A 24,570-nucleotide genomic window follows, 5' to 3' on the forward strand; every position below is an offset into this window, starting at 1 on the left:
AACCACTAGTCCCAACTAGATTTTCACCTCTCCTTTTCTTCACAATCTCCTTCCTTCCTGCCTTATCTCTACCATCAGGATTTGTGTCATCGGCTCCTTTCAAAGTTAGATGTTTGCATTTAGATTTAGCAATCTTCTCCCCCCTTTTGGCATCATCACCAAGCAGTAGAGAAAGAATCAGCACTATTGAATTTTGAACCTCATCAAGTTGTCCAGACATTTGCTCTTATTTAGCTTCCAATCTAGCCTGATTGGCTTCAATCTTAGTCTGTCTGTCAAGAATTGGTCCAAGCTATTTTTGTATCCCCTGATGAGTAGTCAGCTTTGTAGTCAGGAAAGATTCTTTGATTTGATTTATTTGAGAAGTGGTGGCTTCCTGAGCAGTATGCATAGATCTTACCAATAGAGTAAATTCTTTCAGATGATTAAGCATATCAGGATTCTAAATGGTCTTCTCAGCTGTATCCAGATGATTGAAAGCATAATTCTTTGAGATATGATACTCAATATCCTTCCATTTTCTGTTCCAGACATCATCAAAGAAATCCTATTTCTTCTTAGTCTTTAACTCATTCAGCTTTTGTTGCCTCACATGTTTAGGCATATCTTCAAAGAAGAATATCTCATCCTCAGGATCTATAATAGCATTTGAAGTATCATCTTCTTCAATATCATTAGATTTGGACTCATGGAAAGATCCTTTATTAATAAATGGATTTTGAACTATCTGCAGAACTTCATCTCCTACTTCAGTATTTAATATAGAATCAGAAATTGGGGTTGCATGTGATCCAGCAGCTTCAGAATCTTCCATACCATCAGCATTTAACTCCACATCTTTAATAATTGTAGATAGATGAACTGGAGCTTCAGGATTTACCTCCAGAACCTCAGTAGTTGTGGAGTGCTGTGGTGATCCTGTAGTGGATAGATCTTTATGAATGGACGGTTGTGCTACTATATCTTCAGCAACAACAAGGAGAATAGCAAGTGATGGAATAGTATAGTGAGTGGACTGCAGGAAAGTATCAGTACTTAGACCTGTAGGGAGATTATCTGCACTTGGTATATCAGAGTTTAACCGAGGGTCAACAGACTATAGTTCAACAGCTATTTCTTTTGTATACTGTGCACCTGCAAAATATAACAAGTAACATTTAATCTCTATGTTCTTTTAAAGTAGTCTCACTACTCCTCACACCACACAGCTCATGACTTTCAACAGTTAGAGCTTTTGTCACAAGAATTACTAAATCCTAACTCTCATCTACCTCTCCTTTTGCCAGGAAGGATCCTGCCTCTCTTAAATTTTATTTTTCTCTCAATCTTTTCACATAACTCACATGAAAGGCTCAGATAATTTGTCCTACAGAAAAAAGAGGTGGCGAAAGAAAGGTGATTTGTGGTCATATAGCTAGAGGTAGTCCTTAAATAAAGGTCTAGATTTAATTATACCAACATGATTTATAACATGAAAAATAAATGCTGATATAACATGAATCTTTCAGGATCAAATTGCCAACAGAAGTCCTTGATCTGAGAGACTTCTACATGAATTCTAGAAGTTTCTTCATCATGCCATTGTTCACTGGACTTTTCATTTAGAGGCTCTTATTCTTCAATATCTGCTGCACCACTTTGAGGTACAGGTTCTTGTGGGATTGGATTAGGAGTTGTAGTTGTTGTATCCCTTTGAGATACAAGTTCTTGTGTGCTTGATCTAGGAAAAAGTCATTTCCCTTGTAGCCTCTTGACACTCTCTTCAACTTGCTCATGAGAGATTTCTCTTGCTCTCTTACTTTGCTGCTTCACAGGAGAATAAGACAAATTCACAGGCATATCAGAATTTGATTGATAATCAGGATTGGTGTAAATGCCCCCTGTGTCTCCTCAACAATTTCATGTTTGATCTTGAACAAGTTTTGATTATAGTATGTTTTGACCAACTTCCTTTTCTTTGGCCTTGGGCTTGTACCAGTTGAAGTTTTGCACTATGAACAACATCATTAGTTGTGCCCTTCTTAATTTGTAGAACAACTGGTCTTAGAGAAGAATCAGATGAAAGGTTTGGAAATTTAGAGGATAAGGTAAAATTGTCCTCATCTGAATCTGATTCTAGTCTAGCAAGCACAAGTTTCCTCCTGACAGATTTTGAAGGTTTAGAAGAATGAGGAACTTGTGTTGCATCAGCTTTTGGCTTTGCTACATCATGATTTATAGCCCTCTTAGCTAATTCTTTATTTCTTTTTACAACATGTGTCTTTTGGGAGAAACCTGAGGTGGCTTCTGTTTGATGTTGTGGTGGTGGTTGAGTTTGTGCTTGGGTTTGTGTATGGGTTGTTGTGCTTGGGTGAGCTACAGGGGGTTTCCAATAGTTATGGCCTGTAACTAAGCACTTTGCCTGTTACGTAAGCAATAAGTCACAGGGAGCCTTGCAATGAGCAAGTTCCCGGCAACCAAAGGCACCCTCAAAGGAACTAGATCCTTTCTCTTCTCATCTTGTGAAATGAGATAAAATAACCCTTTTTGTCAATTTAAATACTGAATTTGATTGATAATTAGGATTGGTGTAAATGTCCCCCGTGTCTCCTTAGCAATTTCATGTTTGACCTTGAGCAAGTTTTGATTGTAGTATGCTTTGACCAACTTCCTTTTCTTTGGCCTTGGGCTTGTACCAGTTGAAGTTCTGCACTATGAACAACATCAATAGTTGTGCCCTCTTCAGTTTGTAGAACAACTGGTCTTAGAGAAGAACCAGATGAACGGTTTGGAAATTTAGAAGATAAGGTAAAATTGTCCTCATCTGAATCTAATTCTAGTCCAGCAATCGCAATTTTCCTCCTGACAGATTCTGAAGGTTTAGAAGAATGAGGAACTTGTGTTGCATCAGCTTTTGGCTTTACTTCATCAGGATTTGTAGCCCTCTTAGCCAATTCTTTCTTTCTTTTTACAACATGTGTCTTTTGGGAAACACCTGAGGTGGCTTCTGTTTGATGTTGTGGTGGTGGTTGATTTTGTGCTTGGGTTTGTGTATGGGTTGTTGTGCTTGGATGAGCTACAGGGGGTTTCCATTAGTTATGGCCTGTAACCGAGCACTCTGCCTATTAGGTAAGCCATAAGTCACAGTGAGCCTTGCAATGAGCAAGTTCCCAGCAACCAAAGGCAACCTCAAAGAAACTAGATCCTTTCTCTTCTCATCTTGTGAAATGAGATCAGAAAAAGACCTTCTTGTCAATTTAAATACCGACACTATTTGATTAGAGGGGATAGGGATATCAAGGAAACAAACATTGAAATTCAACTAACGAAATCTAGCATAATACACTATATTCCTATCAGCATTCAATCTAACACCTATAAAAGATAAAACTACTATACCATAATCATAATTTGAACCATGAATCAGAGAGTACCCTATCTGTTGTGTCATGATTGGCAGAGCATTAAATTAGAATATTTATTGTCGAAGGCATTTGTGATGCAGTCAAAGAAGAAATTTCATTCCTTTTTGAGCCCATTTCTTTTCAATTAACCAAGGTTCTTCAAGTCCTTGCCATAACCAATCTCCCTAAAGAATTTCCACATTTCAGCATCTCCCACAAACACAGAGTAAGAGTCATGTGCATGAAACTGTAATGCATCCCTTACAGTCTGAGAAGTTCCTACCTTTTTCTTCCTGTCAAACTCAAACACCAAGATTGGAGTTCCATTGGAACCTCCATCATCAAACACTCCAGTTTTCCAGATACAGAGCATCTGGTCACCTGAGATAGTTGTGGGTTCTGTGAGAGAAAACTCAATCTCACTGGATCTGAGAAAGTCCTGAAAAATGTGAAAATCGATATTCACACTGTTGTTATCCAGAATAGCAGAATAGTTGTTAGTCACAAAATTTGCACCACCATAATTAAATGGTTTAGAAGCAACTGGTGAAGTCATGGTTAATTTGCAAGAAAAAAAATTTGAACATAAATTAGGGTTTCAGAGTTTATGGGTGAGAGAGAGAGAGAGAGTAAAGTAGTAGAGAAGAAGATAATAGAGATAAGTTAAGTGTTAATTTGAGATCAAAAATTGATTTTGTATAACACATCACTCCACTAACTCAGAAATGTTTCAGTTTAGTGGGACACATGGCAACATATAATTGACTGTAAAAATAATTATGTAAACGTGTAGTAATGGTAGTTACTGCGCACACAGTTCCCGAGAATAATGTTTGTGTATACTTAAACATTTTAGATTTCATCATGCCATCAATAAACAACTGTAATAATGCAAAAATTACTCATTTGCAAATAACTTCACACATGTAATTAAAAAACTGATTAAAACAATATTTGAATAAATTTAAAAATTATCATCAAAATATAATAGTCAAATAGAGTTTGACTAATATCAGTATTTAATTAACAACTATCAGGATTTATCAGTCAACACAAGTTCAACCAATATCAGACTTTAATAACTACTAACAGGATTTATCAGTCAACACTAGTTTGACCAATATCAGAGCTTATACACATAATCAAAGTTTAACATGTAGCTACTGGCTGGGATTAATAGAAGCTAATTACATGCATTCATGGCATCAGAGTTTAACACTATAATCAGTATTTACCAAGTACTGGTTCATACTAATAAGATACCACACCCTAATTATCAGTAGTTATTCCAAATTATCAGAGTTTAACAAATGTCCTGATATCATTCCCAATTCATTCACCAATCTTGTAAAGGTAGCTTTACAGATAGGTTTGGTGAATATTTCTGCTAATTGCTGATCTGTTGGAACAAAGACCAATTCCACTGTACCTTCTTCCACATGTTCCCTTACGAAATGGTACCTGATGCTGTTATGTTTAGTCATAGAATGTTGTACTGGATTTTCTATCATTGCAATAGCACTTTGATTATCACAATATATAGGAATAGTAGAATACTCTAACCCATAATCCAGTAACTGATTCTTCATCTATAGAATTTGAGCACAACAGCTTCCTGCAGCAATATATTCAGCTTCTGCAGTTGATGTGGAAATTGACTTTTATTTCTTGCTAAACCAAGAAACTAGTCCACCACCAAGAAATTGGCAGCTTCCAGAAGTGCTTTTCCTGTCTATTTTACATCCTGCAAAATCAGCATCTGAATATCCAATTAGCTTAAAGTCTGAATATCTAGGATACCATAATCCAAGATTCATAATGACTTTGAGATATTTAAAAATTCTTTTCACAGCTAATAGATGTGATTCCCTTGGATCAGCTTGGAACCTTGCACAGAGACAGGTAGCATACATGATATCAAGTCTACTAGCAGTCAAATATAGGAGTGAGCCAATCATACCTCTGTAGTTAGTTATATCTACTAATGAACCAGTATTTAAATCTAACTTGGTTGCAGTGGCCATGAGAGTTGTTGCAATTGAACTATCTTGCATTCCAAATCTTTTGAGAAAATTCCTAGTATATTTGGATTTATTTATGAAGATCCCTTCATCAGTCTGTTTTACTTGTAAACCCAGAAAATAACATAATAATCCATGCCTTCTTTCTATGGACATGCCTTTGTAACCGGTCTTTCCTTATTTCTTGTAATGATGCCCTCATTGCCAATTTTGTTTCTGAACACCCACTTTGCACCAATAACTAATCTGTTCTTTGGTTTTGGCACAATAGTCCAGACTTTGTTCCTTTCAAATTCATTAAGCTCCTCTTGAATTGCTATAACTCAATCAGCATCTTGAAGAGCTTCTTCCACTTTCTTTGGTTCAATTTGAGATATAAAATAATGGTTTAGACATTCATTTTGAGTGGCTTTTCTGGTTCTTATACCACTATCAGGATTTTCAATGATTAAGTCAGGTGTTTGTGACTTAGACCATTTTCTTGCAGATGGGAGTTGACTCTTGAAGAAGAACCTACCCTTGATCCATGAACTCTCTGTTATTTTTTTGACTTGTACCACTATCATTTCCTAATGTCTATCATTTCCTAATGTTCCCCCTGAATCAGTATTTCCAGTGCTATCAGTATTTGAGGAATAAGAGTCTGATGAGTTATTTACTGATGTTCCTTGAGTTGAATCGCCTGTAGAAGACTTTGGATTTAAATCATGTTGCTCCCCCTCAACATGTGCTTCAGTATTTGCAGAATTTCCACTATCATGTGGATCATCAGAATTTAGAGTGATGTCAGGATATACTGTATCAGGATTTGTCAGTATATCAGGATTTAGTTGTTCAGCATATGGTACTTCATTCTCAAATCTCAATTCATCATAGTCATCTGCATCTTCTAGACCAATAAGCTTCTTGTCATCAAAAGATATATGCATATATTCCATGACTGTCCTTGTTCTCAGATTGTACACTCTGAAGGCTTTTGTAGACAATGGATATCCCACAAAAATGCCGTTACCCAGCTTTTATAACAAATTTGGTAAGCTGTACATGATGAGTTTTGAGAACAAAACACTTGTAGCAAAAAATGTGAAAGTACTTCAGATTTGGCTTATTTCCCTTCACTATTTCAAATGATGTTTTACCATGCTTGTTGATCAAGGTTGCATCTTGTGTGAAGCAAGCAGTTTGCACTGCCTCAGCCCAGAAGTAGGTAGGTAATCTTGCTTCCTCTAGCATGATTCTTGAAGCTTCTATTAGAGTTCTATTCTTTCTTTCAACAACTCCATTTTGTTATGGAGTTCCAGGAGTAGAAATTTTTTGTTTTATCCCCTAGTATTTGCAAAACTCTTTCATATAACTGTTCTTGAATTCAGTTTTATTATCACTTATGATGATCTTCACTTTGTATGTCGATCCTTTTTCCAGTTCTCTCACATGATCAAGAAGAATGGATGGAGATTCATCCTTGGTGTGCAGAAAGTACACCCATGTGTAGCTTGTATATTCATCAATAATTATAAGTGCAAGCCTCTTCTTGGAAATTGACATAACATTGACTGGACCAAAGAGATCAATATGAAGTAGATGATATGGTTCAAAAATATAGGATTCACTTTTACTCTTGAAAGATGTTTTCCTTTGCTTGGCTTTCTAGCATGAGTCACATAAGCCATCAGGAGTAGATACTGCATTGGGCAATCCTCTTACAAGATCTTTCCTTACAAGTTCATTGATGTTGCTGAAATTGAGGTGAGAAAGTCTTTTATGCCAGTTCCAGATGTCTTCCATAGATGCTCTACTAAATAGACAAACTTCAGAGTCATCAGTATTTATGGAGACCCTGGTATCATATAAGTTACCATATCTTACACCAGTCATTGTAATCTTGCCATCAGTCTTAATGACAATTTCACAATATTCTTCATAAAAATTCACATGGTAACCTCTGTCACATATTTGACTCACACTGATCAAATTATACTTGAGTCTTGCAACCAGAGCTACATCTTCAATGATAACATTCCCAAGTTTGATTTTTCCATATCCCAAGACTTTTCCTAAGTTTCCATCTCCATAAGAAACACTTGGGCCAACCATCTCCTTAAAATCTGATAGCAGGATTTATAACCAGTCATGTGTCCTGAGCATCCACTGTCCAAGACTAGAGAATTTGTCATATTACCCTGCAATAATATTTAAATTAGTTAGTGTTTTTAAGGACCCAGACTTGGTTGGATCCTTTGGCCTTTTTAAGATTGTTAACATATGCAGTAGAAGACTTCATATCAGAGTTTGTGTTAACATTCTTACTATCAGTATTTACACATGCAGAAAAAGTTTTTGCTTTATTTAAAGAGGGTTTCAGTTCATAAAAATCGTAATATAAACTGTAATATTCTTTATATGTATAAATAGAGTTCCATACACTACCATAATGAAAACAAGGATTATGCGGTTTATATCTAACTATTCTATTCCTAAACTCTGATTTGGGAGGAACAATATTTATCTCTTTATTCTTCATGCAAGAATTAGCAAGATGATTAGTACTACCATAGTACAAACATATCTTTATAGGTGCATTGGGAGCAGTTACATAATTACCTTTCTTATTAACACCTATTTTACCTTTCTGTTTTTCTTAGGCTTTTTCTCCTTGTCTTTCATGTGTACTTCCTTCAGCTTTTGCGTAAGCTGTTTCTGAGTCATTAAACCAATATTTACTGATCTTATGTGAACCTGTTCACTCTTATCAGTACTTAAGTTTGACTTAGGTGCTGAGGTTGAATGTACCTCATGAACTGACTTAACAGCATCAACACTTGAATTAAACTTACTGGGCTTCAACTGAACCTTGTTCAGTTTAACCTTAGTATCATTATTTACTGGTTTAGTTTTCTCAGTTTCTTTTCCAATTTTCTTATCAGAATTAGATCTATTTGTATATCCTAATCCTGATCCCCAACAGCCATTTTCTAAAATTCCCTGAGTTATTTATTCTGAGTTAGTCCAAAGCTTAATAACCTCTCTTTCTTTAGCTAACTCATTTTCTAGATAAGCATGCTTTTCTAACAATTTTTCTTTAACATAAACCGCATTATCTCTTTCTTTTTGAATTTCTAGAATGGAAAGCAACTCAATTTCTAGGTGATCATTCATTTTTTTAACTCAGAGTTTTCACTCTGGATTCTATTATTCTATAAGATTTTATCCCTATAACTAACATGCAAAGATTTAAGAAATAATTTTAATTCATAGATATCATTAGTATCAAAAGCAAGTGTGGTTTGAGATACCTTTAATTCAGCAGTGTCAGGCTCAGTATCAACATTTTCCATGAGAGCATAGTTAACACCATCATCTGAATCTGATGATTCATCCCAGTTTTTCTTCATTGTGATCAAGTCTTGTTTTTTCTTAGCTTTTGGTTTTCTGCAGTTAGCTGCAAAGTGTCCAATTCTATCATAGTTATAACATCTTTCCTTTGACTTATTAAATTTTCCAGACTTTGATTCCTTCCGGTCAGTATTTCTTCTATCATTCCTCTTATCAGAGTGTAAGGAAAGAACCCTTTCTGGAAAACCTTTTCCCTTTCTTGAAGTTCCTATATACCATCTTCTTGAAGCTTTTAACTAATAGAGCAGCCATTTGTTCCATGTCTTCATTGTTGTCATGATCACTATCAATATCTAATTCACTATCAGTATTTGAGTCATCATCAGAGTGTGATGACTCAATATCAGACTTTGCAATTTTAGATTTCCCTTTGGAGTGACCTTTACTCCTAGCTTTCTCCTTTGGCTTCTCTTCAACTCTAAGTACAATTGGTCTAGCCTTGGATCCTTTCTCTTGCTTCGTTGCTTTATCTCTAGTTCATGAGTCTTTAATATGCCATAGATCTCATCTAGAGATGTTTCATCAAGTTCATAATTATCCCTTATTGATGTGACCTTAAAGCACTACTTGAAATTGGCTAACAGACATCGATTTTTGACCGATGTCTGAACACTTTTTTGACCGATGTCTTTGTGGGTGATGTTAAAAATTACCACCTTAGACATCGCTTTCTAGCCGATGTCTAAGATCATATCAGACATCAAATTTTTAACAATTTCTGATGTTTATGTACCCCTTTTTGCTCATTACTTGAATTTTAGTTTTATATTGACGTATTAATAGTATTAGAGGTACTTGAACATAAGGCTCACATGGTATTAATCTACAAAAACCTCATTTTTATTAAAAAAAATGTGTAAATGTTATATAGACATCAATTGTCATAATGGGAATCGATATCTTAAATCATGTTAGACATCAGTTACAACCAATATATATTAAACTATTTAACATCAGTTCTGCTAAGCAAAGACGATGTAAAAGATTGTAATAGACATCAATTTAAAAAAATGTTATAAACCAGCATATTGCACATCATTTCTTTTCTATTCAGGTTTTAGACATCGATTTTGCCTTTTATTTTCATGTAAAACTGATCTTATATATTAATAACATTATTTTCTCTGAATCATCTAATGCCCAAGAAAGCAAAAATAGTAACACCAAAATAATCATAACTCAATTTGTCATTCATACCATACACCAAACAGTCATTAGATAATTCTAACTAATTAAATAATCTGCAAAACCAACATAAATATTAACTACGTACTAAAGGCAAACCCAAACTACATTATCATATGCAAATATATGATCTTCTAACTTCACACATCTCAAAAAAAAATCTAAATTTATATCGCTTTTGGTTCTTCAAGGCAGTCTCTAGCAAAATGATCTTTTCGTGCACATTTGACGCATTTACGGCCCTGATTTCAGTGAAGGAAAAAATGATTAAAATAAATTGATACATCAAGTATTCTAAAATAACATAACATTCACATAAAAAGTACATAAAATTACCAAGCTCTCAAACTGAGGATTAACACGTAGTGGCTCCCTTCTAAGATGTATTCACAAAAACTAAAAAAAGTTAATTTACCTATGAATTATTATAAAATTAACTTTGAAGATAGTGACTTACTTGCTCAAGAAAGTAGAGTGTACACAGTCCTCCAATCTGATTAAAGGATATATCCACCACAATATTCGGCACAAGGCACTTCACTAGCTTTACCTGAAATTAAAGAATTTAATATACATATAATACAGATCACATAAAATATGGATAACTATAATACTCCGAATAGGAAATACACCAAGAAAAATGTGGTTACATCACCCGTAACTAATATTTTTTGAAAGGCCGTAATTATTAGTAAACTTGGTTCCAATAACCAAGCTACATTCCCGGAAAACATGAGATGTGATACTGCAAGCTTAATGTACAATCTGTCCTGTAAAATAATAATCAACTAAATATAATTAAAATAAAGCCACTTAACATGTATTAATTTACATTACTCTAAATGAAGTATCACAATTAAAGTATGCGTGTCTTCAAACAAATACTTAAACATATTTAAATTCCTCATCTCCAAACAAAAACTTAAATATATTTAAATCCTTATTTGTAATATATCACTATAATTCTTAACTATCCTCCTATTTTAATTAATAAAAATAAAAATAAATAGTGTTATATATATGTTAAACTACTAAATTATTAAACTACTAGATACACTATTCTTATCCCGCTAAATTACGAACAAATCTTATGTTACTAAACTATGACCACGTCTTCTTCCTAATTCTTTTATTATTTTTATTATAAATCTATATTTATTATATGTTTATATAAATATATTAAATTTATTATATAATTAGATAAACAAAATTTTAAAATTATTTCAATATTAACGAAGAGGTGCATCACACGGAATTTAAGTTAGTATATTTAATGGAACTCAAAAAGACAGGAATAAACATGTTGTATTCACAATCGAAACTCCAACAATATTCTATATTTTTTAACAAATATTATATATATATATATATTTAGGTTTAATACAACAGATGGTGTGGATAATATTTGCAAATTTTTAATTTGAATAATGATATTTATATAAAATGATTCATAAAATAAATTGATGTCCAACATTTTACACGAGAGTAGTGCTAATGACCCAAAATTGAGTACAAAAATAGGTTTAAAATGATGTGGTATTGATGATGTGTGAGTGAGCTATTTTAATTGATTAGATTTATGTGAATATATGAGGATAATCTTATTATTTGCATGATAATCAATCAAAACATGTCACGTGTCATTTTGGAATGATTTTGGGAAATATTTTTGGGTATATAGCATTTCTATATACATAATATTTTAATTACAGAATATAAGTGTGCGCTAGTACTGAAATAGAAAATACTCTTTGATTTTTTTTATATGATTTAATATAAAATATCATTTCTTTGATCCTGTATTTGATATTTATTATCATCGTTTTTAATATTGTAATATGCGTGACAAGAAATAAATACAATTTTCAAAAAAAAAAGGAAATAAATACAATAGGCGCAAATTTTTCTCAAACAACTGAAAATACATAGCAATTGCATAATCTACACGATATATATGAATGGTAAAAGGGATAACAAAAAAAAGAAATAGAAAACTGTTGGCAGCAAAAAGAGGATGAGCAGCATCGCCCCCAGCAAAATCATCATTGACAAACTTAGTAGAAAACAAGAAAAAATCAAAAACCCCATTTTTCATTTCCTTAATATTTACCCTTTAATTTTAATTCCATAATTCAATCGATACATATAAATACAAAAGTGATCGAATGTAGTAAAATTGATTAATAACAAATACATTGTGCACAAACCAATGATCACAGATCAGATTCATTCATCAAACCCCTTATACTTGGTCCGTTCTAATCCCTCTCCCTTTTGTTCTTAACTTTAATTTGTATTTATTTATTCTCTTTTGCCTTTTGATTCTGTTATACTTCAACTGTAAGCTTTGCTAAATAGTTGTTACTGTGTGTTTGATTTCTAGACTTTAACTCTTCTATGTATTGTGTATTATAAGTATCTTCTATGTTTGAATTTGTATTGCTGTGACTTGTTTTGATTCAAGAATGTGAGTTTAGTATTCTTTATTGTGTTCTGACTATACTAGATAATTCAGTTTTCAGGCAATCTATGTGCTTGTTTCGAAAGCAATTAGTTTTAGTTGTGGAGTTTTTGGTATTGGTGAATCAGCTGAATTGTGTGTCTGATGCATTGTTCTACCCGGTTGTGGTTGTGATTTATTGAGACTTGAAGGTTACGGTGAATGTTGGAATTTTTTATATAAAATGATCTAGTTGTGTTCGAACCTTTATGGATTCGGGCTACACTATTGTTATTTTTTATTGATTGATTGGTTACTTATAAGAATGATCTAATGGAAGTATTTTTATGTTTTGTTTAGAAGACCTCAACTCTATTCTAGGAAAGCTAAGCAATGGGATTGCCACAAGTATCTTATAGCGAGCCTTCTGAGGTTCCGGTGTCATTGAGTACGTTAGTGCAAAGTCCACCCGGTTTTGCTGATATGAGCACCAGTGGTTTGGATACTGGATGTGTGAGACCAAGTAGTGGGAATGTCATATGCAGTTCATTAGGAGAACTTAATAAATGTACCTCAGTGGAACATAATTCATTAGCTCCAGTGAGGGAAAGAAGTCCGATTCCATTTTCTAGGATTTTGGGTTTCAAACCTAGTATGACAAATTCTTCAACTCGTAATGATCAAACTGTAGTTGATTGTACTCCTTCGTCTACCGATGGTATTACTCTTGGTGAATCTGAATCGAGTGGATCACTTGCGAGGAAGCGAATGCTGTCACCACTAAGTAGTAGGATTTTCCCAGACCAATTTAGTGGTGCTTCTATAAATATTGGTTGTAGCAATTTTCGAAGCGATTCACAAAACAATAGTAGTAGTTATGGTAGACTCACTGGTCAAGATTTTAAGAAAGCTAATATTGGGAGCGAGAGAACTTTTATTTCACCAGAGTGTTCCGTGTCTAACTGCATAGCACATAATGATTTGGCATATGATTGCGACAGGGAAGCCTCTGTTTGTTTCACTGATGGCCCATTATTAGATCAAAAGGAATTATTATCTCATGCTTGGTGTTCATCACCTGGTCTTGATATCTTGGGTGACTCGTGTACAATAAGACCCCGAAGAAGTGCAATCTTAGTATCTGGAGAGAAGGTCACCTCTATTCCTCTCTCTTTATCTCCTCTTGGTCCTAGATCGGCTGCTAAGATTAAAGCCAAAGGAGGATACAGGAAAGAAGGAAAAGAGTATAGACGTGATTACTTTACTTTTAAAGACACGGGAGATTCCCTTAAAAATTCTACAGGCGTCATCTTTCCGACTGAAGAGGAGGAGAATTTAAGAATGGAAAGCAAATCTTTCGAAGATATAGCTTTTCTGCATGACAATATACAGTCTACTTCCTCTGAAAGTAAATTTGGAAAGAGTTGGCCTTTCAGTCGAGATATTTCAGGCTTTCCCTTTTGCACAAAGTTGGGTAGAAATTTTAAGGGGCTTCCTGTTAGAAGGTCATTGGTTGGTTCTGTTAGAAGGTCATTGGTTGGTTCATTTGAGGAGTCTCTTTTGTCTGGCCGACTGCTTGGAAATTTTACTCAGGTAAACTTCTTTTCTACACTATAAAGGGAGGTTCATTTTAAATAATTTTAAGTTTCAGTTCTGTCTTGAGATGTCCATCATGAGGTTCAATTCTTATGCATATCTTCTTATCTTTGTACGCAGACAATTGATGGCTTTCTTGCTGTACTAAGCATAAGTGGAGGAAATTTTTCACCAAAATCACAAAAGCTTCCTTTTTCAGTAACCAGTGTTGATGGAGATAACTACTTACTGTACTATGCATCTATAGATCTTGCAGGAAATTTGCCATCAACAAAGTGCAGTGGTGGAAACTCACGTAATATAAGGAGTCGTTTGCGTATTCCAGTGAAAGGGCGGATACAGCTGGTACTGATTCTTCCACTATTCAAACTAATGATAGAGTAATTATAAAGGCTTACTAAATGTAGTGTTAAACAAATTGATCATAGCACAACTTAAATGCAATTGCAATCCTATCTCTGTTGTTTTTACCATTGCTGCAGCCTGTTTTAATGTGCTTATTGAGTACCCTTTTCCGAACTATACTTCATTTTTTTAAAATTTTCTGCCTTCAGCCTGTAGAAGCCAAAATGACACCAGGCTATAGTCTGCCACTCTGCCTTGTCCTCAACTTCGCTGAAGGGTTCTTTTTATTGTTTCTTTGAGATATTTATATCTACAATTGGCAGTTTTTGAACTGTCTAACCTTTTTTCAGAGTATGAGCTTGCTACCTATATTCATTGAATGAAGTAATATAGAAATACATGCTTGGAGCCTGGTTTTGTCCAGATGTTTAGTTTTATGACCTAAAAGTTTAATTCTACCTTTTTGCAAGACATGTATCTCTATGATGATTTAGGATACATAATTATTTTTGTTCATATTCATTTACCTGCACAAGGGTGGATTGTATGTGCGAGAGCCAATTGGTGTTTAGTGTCAAAGTAATGTCTTTGGATCTCATAGTTGCAGCTCTATGATTTACTGATGTATTGTCTATATGGAGTGATGGTTCTAATTACGTTGAAATTGTATGCTTTATTATGTAGGTTCTTAGCAATCCAGAAAAGACGCCTCTTCATACTTTCTTTTGCAGTTACGACCTGAGTGACATGCCAGCTGGTACAAAGGTGTGTTTAATAGCAGTAAACTACCTTTTTCAGAATTACTTGTAAATATTAAATTACTCGTATGGTGAGAGTGAGACTAACCAAATTCTTTGACTTGATCGGTGTAATATACTTATTTTAGTACTCCTACTAACAGCTCAGTCATCTTCTAGATGTGAATAATATTTAAAACTCGTTAAGATGCATACTAATTCTTAAAATGAGAAACTGTATCTCATATTTTTCTTTTGTACACACCTTTACTTGTAAGTACTACCTTTCAGATAAAGAGGCATCAATTGTAGCTTTATAGACAACCCACATATATGTCGTCTACTTCTGTGTTGACAGTACCCATTGACATACTAACTGAATTTACTGAGAAAAAATAATCTAATACTCGAAGGACAGTGTAGGCCATTATTTAATTTTTAAATTAGGATCTTGTTTCACTACTAATACTAAACTTTTCTGGTAGGAATTTAAAATTAGTAATTTTGTACTCTTTTAAGATGAATTTTCAGGTTAGTGTTTTAGTTCTTATTTATCTTTCGTACTTCAAATCGAATCAGACATTCTTGCGCCAAAAGGTGACTCTGGCTACTTGTAGCCCTATATCTACACAGAACAAAGAGCATCGGAAAAATTGCGACATAAAGAATGAATATATGCAAGTGTCGGAGAGGCATAAATCGGATGAAGCTGGCAAAGTTGGTGAAGGATTTGGGACCAGCAGCGATACGGATATATATCAGAGGACTGTTGGAAAGAGTTTTCACTTGTTGGATCAGTGTCATGTACTTGACCAGAAATCTGCACATGTTTGTTCAAAGGTCAACGGGAATCCTAGCAGTGTAGGTGCACTGCGGTATGCTCTTCATCTCCGGTTTCTATGCCCTTCTCCTAAAAAATGTTCAAGATCAGTTGAGAAAAACAAATCTAATTTTCTATCGCATCCGAGAAGTAATATAGATAACAAGGAGAGGAAAATCTATCTGTACAATGATCTCAGAGTGGTTTTTCCTCAGCGTCATTCTGACGCTGATGAAGGAAAGGTGTGTTGTCTTGGTTGCATAGTTTCACTTGCATTCAATCATCTTAGTTCTTTGTGACGTGTAGGTTTCTTCTTGGTCGTGATATATGCTCACATGAAATTGCCTGTTGGAGAATTTATAGTTCCTTATTAATGTCACTATGATCGTCAACATGCTATGCATTTTATGCTCACTATCCCTTAGTTCTCGAGTGCCTTGTATGCTTTTATTAGTACAGTTGGCTTTACTAGTTTACAAGTAGTAGTATGTTAACTAGTTCACAATTTGTAGCAGTTTAACTCCTGCTAGGAACTGTGACAGGGTGCCAAAATAGTACATCAGAGTTAAACTTTAATCTTATGGTGTCTAATTAGGATATATATATATATATATATATATATATATATACCAGAATCGCTGTTACTGTACTGGACATCCTCTAAATTGGTCATGAAATCTCTTTTTATCCTCTGTTTTTTCAGTTTGGGTTCTGGATGTTTAACTTGCCTAATATCTGTGACTCAACATATTTGTGTAACTAAAGATTTGTTGTTTACATATTGCAGATGAATGTGGAATATCATTTTCCAGAGGATCCAAGATATTTTGAAATCAGCAGCTGAGAGTCAGCATCATCGAGCTTGATGTTGTATATTGATTTCTAGCATAGTTCTAAAAAGTCATTCAATCTCAAAGTGGTCTACACGAAAATGAGCCATATTTTTTTTTTTTTAAAAAAAGTTCTGTCAGCCGAGCAAATCTGAATGCTTGTATATGTTGTAACATGGCCATCTATTAAACCAGTTTGTGGTCATTTTTTTAATTAGATCAATGCAGAAAATTAGATACTAGTTTTCGCGGCTTGCTTCTATATATTGCAACATGGAAAGGGCCATCTATCAAACCATTTTCTCATGATTTCTTATTATTTAAAGTATTGCAGAAATTAGATACTGATGTTACGTTTCATAAAACTTGCAGCATTTTAGAACCAGTTTTCCATAGCAAACTAGGTAAACAAATTATGTTTCTTTACTATATAGATCTGATGCCTCTTTCGGTATGCCGTTTTATATTAAAGGTCATCATTCAGCAATGTGGGGAAATATTATCGTGTCGTTTGAATCATGATATTTCAACCCGATTAACGAGAATGAGAATGAATGAGAATGTGATTTCAATATAAAAATACATTAGAACATCATTTCCAATCCTGTTAACCGTGTTGAAATCAGTATTCTAAATAGCACAAATTGGTCCCAAGCGGCGGTAAGACCTTCTAGGCGGTTAAGCGTATACCTCCCTTCTAGCGGTTAAGCGAACGCTTAACCGAAATTTTAAGCAGGTCTATAAATAATATTTATTTAAAATTTTAAATATAATAATATATGTAATACCAAGAATATAAACATAAATCTTTCTTAAAAAAATTATATATTTTAAAATTTTTTAATCAAGATCATTGTTTTATATATTAATATTTAAAATTAACAATTTGACAAATCAAAATCGGTTTTGACCGCTTAATGACCGTTTAATTCGCTTAATAACCGCTTAATTTATTTATAAGGCCGCTTAATCTTTAAAAACGCTTAATTATCCAGTTAATATAAAGTCAAAGTACTTTATGATCTGATTCCACATAAAAGACCGCTTAGATAGCCGTTTAATGCGTATTTTAAAATACTGATTGAAATATCATGAGCCCAACAACGTCTATAAATTTGTATATATGGAAAAAGGCAAGTAATGTAGCTTTTTAGTAATGCAAATAAACTGGTGGCAAATGAATTACTTATCTAGCTAGCTCTACTAACCACATTAGCATGTAATTTTTTCATTTAACCAATTTTTTTTAAGAAAAAGTGACAATATGGTTTTACCGTCGAAAGGTGATAAAAGATATATCGGAGGAAATGAAATAATTTTGTATAGATTGGAGAGAGAGAGAGTACGACAATCACAATGTGCAAGGACCTAAATAGTAAAATTGAGAGGAATGATAGAAACAAACTCAACAACCTAATTGCGGAAAGCAAGAAAGAATAAAGCTTACCTAGCTATCTGTAATCTACATGTAATTTATGTTTGTACGTACACCTCATCTCTAGTGATAAGTGATTGAATGAATGAAGAAGATCAAGTAAACATGATGATCCAGATTGGGTTTCAGAAGTTGTCAACCTATCATACACATATAAAATATAAGAAAATATAAATAATAGGATAGATTAAATATATATTGTGACAAAAGTATTCTGAGTTTTGATGTGTAACATTGCCTTTTTGTGTTGTGTAATCAGGCCCATCTATCTAACTCTGTCCCAACCCCATCATACATGCATAACCGTGTAAACCCTAACCATATTTGCAACTCATCATCCTACCACTACTACTCTACTACTAGATAGTCACTACTACTCTACTACTAGATAGTCTACAACAAATCTCTCTCTCTCTCTCTCTCTCTCTCTCTCTCTGGCTTGTCATAGTAAGAGAGAGGGTGGTGGTGGCAGGTTTGTATGAATATGCTAATGCAGTTTTACAGTTTGGAGAGAGTAATGACTAATGAGTAGTGGTGAGGCTGCCTTACTGCAGCTACTATAAGGATCACATAGTTAACGTTGTTTTGGCATTATTAAATTTTAGACTCCCCCTGGTTGATTGGTTCAGTCGGTTAACTTCTCTCTTTTCTTTACCATATATGGACGTGTCCTCTTCTCCGCCTTTTGCGCACCTCTCCCCCTCATCTATCATGCAATGCACTTTCTCCTCTGTCTGAGTAGAGAGAGGGGGGGAGGGAGATTGAGAGAGAGATGGGGAATGTCCGACACATAACAACTACTGCAGCCCGATAAATTTGCTGATTGTTACCGCTTCATGTCCTTTCTTCGCCACGTCAGATAAAATCAATCCCCCCTCTCTTTCTTCAACTTTTGTATTTACACTTCTGCCCCCTTTCATTTATTTTTCACCCCCTACCTCTCTACACTCTACAGGGGTTACTCATTTTTTGTTTCTACCAACTCTGGTTGTAGAGTATTGTTGAAAAGAATATGTACTGTGTAGTGTCTAGTGTATAACACCTTACCCTTCAACATTTTTTTATAATTTAATAAGTTATCTGCAGTTGAAATAGTTTTGTACTATTTTAGGGGAACTAATAATAATAATATAAAATCTGAAGTACAATGTTACATTTAGTCATTTGATGGGACAATGAGGCTTTTCCTGTTTGTTAATCAAATTTAGTATATTTTATATCTCAAATAGTAGTATTATCAAAGGGGTTGAATCATGTGTTTTCACATCACATTGTGCCCACGAGTTATAATTTAATAACCAATTACATTTACACTATTTCTTTTTCACCCCACCTAGTTTATATATATAATTTTTTTACTAATTTACTGTGATATATTTTTATAAACAGGTTGTAGCAGTTGATTTTACCATGCCCTATGGACTATATGAAACTACTATTAAAATTTCGAACAAGCAGCTACCTAGCTTCATGCATGTAGTATTTTCTATGCCTCCCAAGGACAATAATGCTGATTTTCATAATTTTGATTAATGAATATAATTAAGGTATTGCTAATTGGACAAAATGAATTTGAATTTTCTAAGACAATCAAAGGAGAAGGTTTGGTATTGGGGGGGGGGGGCAATTTGGTCATAAAAATGACAGAGTGAGGAGCATGCAATATTGGGAGTGGGCACATATACACACATGATACATACATATACAACAAACAATATAGATAAAAAAAAAAAACAAAAGAAACGCTTCTTAAACCCCCATCATCCAAACAAGTAGTCTTATATATATGAGATTCAGATAAACTTGCTCACATCTTTTCCTTCTCATTCCTCAGCTTCCATGTTTTAACTCTCTCTCTCTCTCTCTCTCTCATTAATTATTAATGGAGCAATATAATTATGAAAATGAGGAAGAGTCAGGTGGAATGTACGATTTCTGGAAGACACAAGATGAAGAGAAGCATAATAAGCAGGCGGCCAAAGTAATGATGTGTTCGAAGGCGGCAGGAGCATCAAGTGGGAGAATGTTCTCGTGTCTCTACTGTCCCAGAAAGTTCTACACATCTCAAGCTCTTGGTGGCCACCAGAACGCTCACAAACGTGAAAGAGCCGCTGTTCGCAGAGCCAATGCTGCTAACGACGTCGTCAAAGCTGCTACTGCTGCCGTTGATCCTTCATCTTGCTGTTACTATCCACAAGGTTTGATAGACAACCCAATGATGCCTCCAGCTAATTCTGTTTACTGGGCCCACCAATATCCACCACCATCAGGCCCACCTCAATGCCTCCACTGCTACACCACCACCACTACTTCAGCTGCTCCTCCTCATCAGACCACCTTTCCCCTTGCTCCTTTCTTCTTTCATGGTAACGACGTCGTCACTACTCATCATCTTGAAGCTGTAGGTCATGAATATGATACTGAGTCCCATGTTGACCTCACTCTTCGTTTATGATCCCTCAAGTCTCACTAATATCCCTTATGTTATGTGGTGCTGTTTGCCTTTGTTTCTCTTTACTGTCCTTAATTATTTACCTGATTTTTGAATTTAGCCGTTTTTATTTTGGGGTTTTGGTTTTGATTAAACTTATCTCATGAGCCTCACTCAATCTACTCCAGATTAATTGTACTTCTATTTCTACATTGGCATCCATTTACTATTTTTAATATTTCATATTTTGTAGTCTGATAACAAGGGAGGGAGTTGGATCTATAATCATTTGTTGATGTTGACAACATATATTTTATGAATTACGATGGAGTAACTGATACAGTAATTCTTATATTTTGTTGTGTCCTGAAAATCTGTTAGTAATTAATAGCTTCCTGCTGATTTACGAGTACACTAGTGTACAGGAGTACTTGTGATATACAGCCGCCGTATACGCACACATGTATGTTACTGTACAATCTCCATTTTGTTTTGTTAAATGATCCAATGATTGAAATGAAATTAATAATTTTGTTTAGCGATTTCATCAATTTTAAGAATACGGTTACTTTGTAAATATTTGTCACTAAATTTATATCGAGCCAAATTATGTAAAGTTTGGGCTGGTAGCATCAACAAGGGAGAGGGGATAGCGGGATAGATGTTGGTTAACGACTTGCAGATGCATAAATTATAAAGTGAAGAGCAAGTGGTGATGAGTACGTCATGAGCTTACGTCATTCCACGTTCCCCATCGGAAACACTGTTTCTGGTTAGTTTGCTAAGATACTAATATGAGATATGTTGTTAACAAATTGGGAATTGGCAAGGAGTTGAGTAAATAGAAACTGAGAAAGTGTAGTGTTTGATAAATGTACAACCCCAAGTTAAGACCAGGCACCTCATTTCGTCTCTCCGCCTACCTCTTTTCCTTTACCTGGTTGAGGCTTTGGACATAGTGCACCTAATTACACACACCAGCTATCACATATATTTTATATTTATACTACAAATTTATCACAATGTTATTAATTATAATGCACCTGCGTTATTTATACTATCCGGATACGAGTAATATCCGAAACTGATTTTCAATCAGATTTTTTTACTTTTATATTAAATATTCTAAAAAAATTGAAAAATATATAGTAAAAATTAAAAATTGATTTTTAAAAATTAAAATTAGAGTTGAAGTGATTTAATCATATTTTAATTCATTTAAACAATTATTTTTTATTTATCTTTTTAATATAATTGTTATATACAAATTATTTGAACTCAAATGATTTTTTTTATATATGTCTGTACTATTTTTACAATTCTTAAATTTATACAAACATATTATTTAATATATATATATATATGTATATACATATCTACATATATACATATACGCACTATAAATTTAACAAAATTAAATTTAAATTATGTAAATATTATATATATATATATATTTATTCGGATTCAGTTATTATCTGATACGAATATGCCTATATCCGTATTTATATCCGCAATCGTCGAATTTAGATACGGATAATATCCGCTTTATTTCAGATACGAATAATATCCGCTCTATTTTGGATACGAATGCGAATTTTTCGGACATATTTTTTGAATTTTTTTGACAGCCTTATACATTGGGTGACAGATGACGGGAGCTCGACACGTATTTTAAGACTTTTTTAAAGTATAGTTCTGTAAATAGTTTTTAAATTTTTTTTCTTCTAAATAAAAACTTGTTGTTTAAAGTTTAATAAAAAAAGAAAAATTCAAAAATAAATTATGAAAATATACTTTATAATTACCTTAAAATACGTGTCGAACATTGAAAAAATTTATACAATTAGATGGAACGGAGGGAGTATATATTAGGCAAAACAAATTAGTTGGCCCTATGTGTCTTACCTTACCTTGAGTTCATATGAAACGTGATCAGAATATATAGGACGGAGGGAGTAAAAAAAAATCAGAAAATAAATGTCAAAAATCTGCATGTACATGGAAATGAGAAACAAGAACTATTTAATCAATCTACACTAGTCTTCTATGGTTCTGTGAATTAACATGATCAAAGTGAAAATGCAGGGACTTGAGCGTTAGGTCCATGTACTGCCTCATAAACTTGCCGAGCTAGTATACTCCTATGTTGGCATAAAACAAACAAGAGATGCTAAATTTCTACAATGTTTCTTCCTTTTTGTGTATTCAACCTATTACAGAGCAAGCAAGACATATATAGCCTGGATTTTATAGCAAGAACATTAATAACACTAAAAACAAGATCTTTTTTCTCCTCTTCTAACACAACTCTTCTCACCCCTCGTGTTAGGAGCAATTGATGATATCAAGCAGAAACTATGAGAAATTCATATCAGAACTTACATCAACGGATGATGATAATCGACGGATAAGGATATCGACAGATGATGATGTCAAGAGATGATGAAATCAGTATTTATCACATCAGTTGATCTTCAATAAGGAAAAGGAAACAAGAACTCAAGGCGGTGAAGGATTATCTCAGAAGCAATTGTATAGGTTTTCTTGTTGTTGATAGAATATGATTCCTTATATATTGTATAGTTGTGCTCTATATAAAGCACATATTAGGTTCATGCTATAAGTATTGCGATATTGTTATATCTTTCGCATAACCTAGCATCTCTCAAGGATATTTGTTCATCCTTTCGAGAGAGTACATTTGTAATTGTTGAGTGGCATTTATGACACTTTATTATGCTCTAATAAGCTTCGAATTGATGCATTTGTGCTCAAGTCGTTAAGTGTTTTAACGTATTTTCGAGTGTTTTTGCATTTCAGGAATTATCTAGGTAATCAGGTAAATTAGCATTGTTTCGGTGCTAATTTGGTGTCAAGGTGGTGTTGGAATAAAAGTTCGTTGAAAGCCGGCTCGAAGCTGCAAGAAAAATGGAGAAAATAATTTCTGGCAGAAGCCCAGCACACCCGCGCTGATCAAGCACGCGGCCGCGCCCGAATTACAGAAAGCCAGCGCGCCCCCGCTGATCAAGCGCGCGGCCGCGCCATGTCGGGATGACAGATTCCTGTTTCTACTTGGTTTCTGAGAGAAAGAATTCTACGTTGCATGGGGTTGCTATATAAACATCATTAGGTCGTTTATAATAAGATATCAAGATATATCAAGCCAGAGATATATCGAGGAGAGCCGTGAGAAGACCGTATTAGCACGATTCAACGAAGACGAAGAAGATCTTATTTTTACTTGTGAAATTTTGTTTTGAGTTGTATTTGGATGCTAGTTTTTTTACTTGTGAACCTTACTCTTGTTTCGTACTTGGTTTTATTTATTTGTTATAAAGTATCCGTTTATTATATTATGTTTTCATCGGAACCCACGTTGATGATGAGCCCGATTATGGGCTAATCGTTATCATGGGATTCTAGCGGATTTATTTATGGATTTCTTTAGTTAAATTGTTTGATGTCTTAGTATGTGGTGATTATATGATATCCTAGTATTGGTTGTGCGTATTCGTCTTATGAGCGTCTGTTGAGTGGCATTTATGACACTTTATTATGCTCTAATAAGCTTTAAATTGATGCATTTGTACTCAAGTTGTTATGTGTTTTAATGTGTTTTCTAGTATTTTTGCATTCCAGGCATTTTTCAGGTAATCAGGTAAATTAGCATTTTTTTGGTGCTAATTTGGTGTCCAAGTGGTGTTGCAATAAAAGTTTGTGGAAAGTCGGCTCGAAGTAGCAAGATTTAAGAAGAAATCTGAATTTTTCCCAGAAGGACGGCGCGCCCGCGCTGTGATAGCGCGCGCAGCCGCGCCGGGGTTCCAGAAATACAGCGCGCCCGCGTCGTGATAGCGCACCCGCGCTGTGATAGCGCGCGGCCGCGCCGATGCCGAATTTCAGAATCCTGTTTCTACTACAATTCTAAAGGGAAGGCTTCCAGATTGTTGAGGGCTG

The 24,570-nt window shown here is 34.3% G+C and overlaps 1 protein-coding gene across 3 annotated transcripts; it reads left to right on the forward strand.

Annotated features, from left to right (window-relative positions):
- The first annotated feature begins 11,959 nt into the window (after positions 1–11,959).
- Positions 11,960–17,056, forward strand: LOC141712956 (uncharacterized). 3 transcript variants are annotated; one of them, XM_074516090.1, is made up of 6 exons: positions 11,960–12,233; positions 12,783–14,015; positions 14,139–14,363; positions 15,048–15,128; positions 15,680–16,162; positions 16,708–17,056. In XM_074516090.1, the coding sequence occupies exons 2-6, from the start codon at positions 12,816–12,818 to the stop codon at positions 16,762–16,764; spliced, it is 2,046 nt and encodes a 681-aa protein (XP_074372191.1). In that variant the 5' UTR covers positions 11,960–12,233; positions 12,783–12,815; the 3' UTR covers positions 16,765–17,056. The 3 variants fall into 3 exon arrangements, with proteins under 3 accessions (XP_074372191.1, XP_074372193.1, XP_074372192.1); XM_074516092.1 differs by having other exon boundaries at positions 15,680–15,975; XM_074516091.1 differs by having other exon boundaries at positions 12,786–14,015.
- The last annotated feature ends 7,514 nt before the right edge of the window (positions 17,057–24,570 follow it).

This window comes from Apium graveolens, chromosome 3 (genome assembly GCF_009905375.1).
Source record: "Apium graveolens cultivar Ventura chromosome 3, ASM990537v1, whole genome shotgun sequence".
NCBI classification, from domain to species: Eukaryota; Viridiplantae; Streptophyta; class Magnoliopsida; order Apiales; family Apiaceae; genus Apium; species Apium graveolens.

Excerpts from the sequence above, each read along its gene's own strand:
- LOC141712956 (XM_074516090.1), top strand. The coding sequence starts at position 12,816 with ATGGGATTGCCACAAGTATCTTATAGCGAGCCTTCTGAGGTTCCGGTG. Across the intron at positions 14,016-14,138 it reads TGCTTGGAAATTTTACTCAG|ACAATTGATGGCTTTCTTGC; the intron begins GTAAACTTCTTT and ends CTTTGTACGCAG. Across the intron at positions 14,364-15,047 it reads TGAAAGGGCGGATACAGCTG|GTTCTTAGCAATCCAGAAAA; the intron begins GTACTGATTCTT and ends TTTATTATGTAG.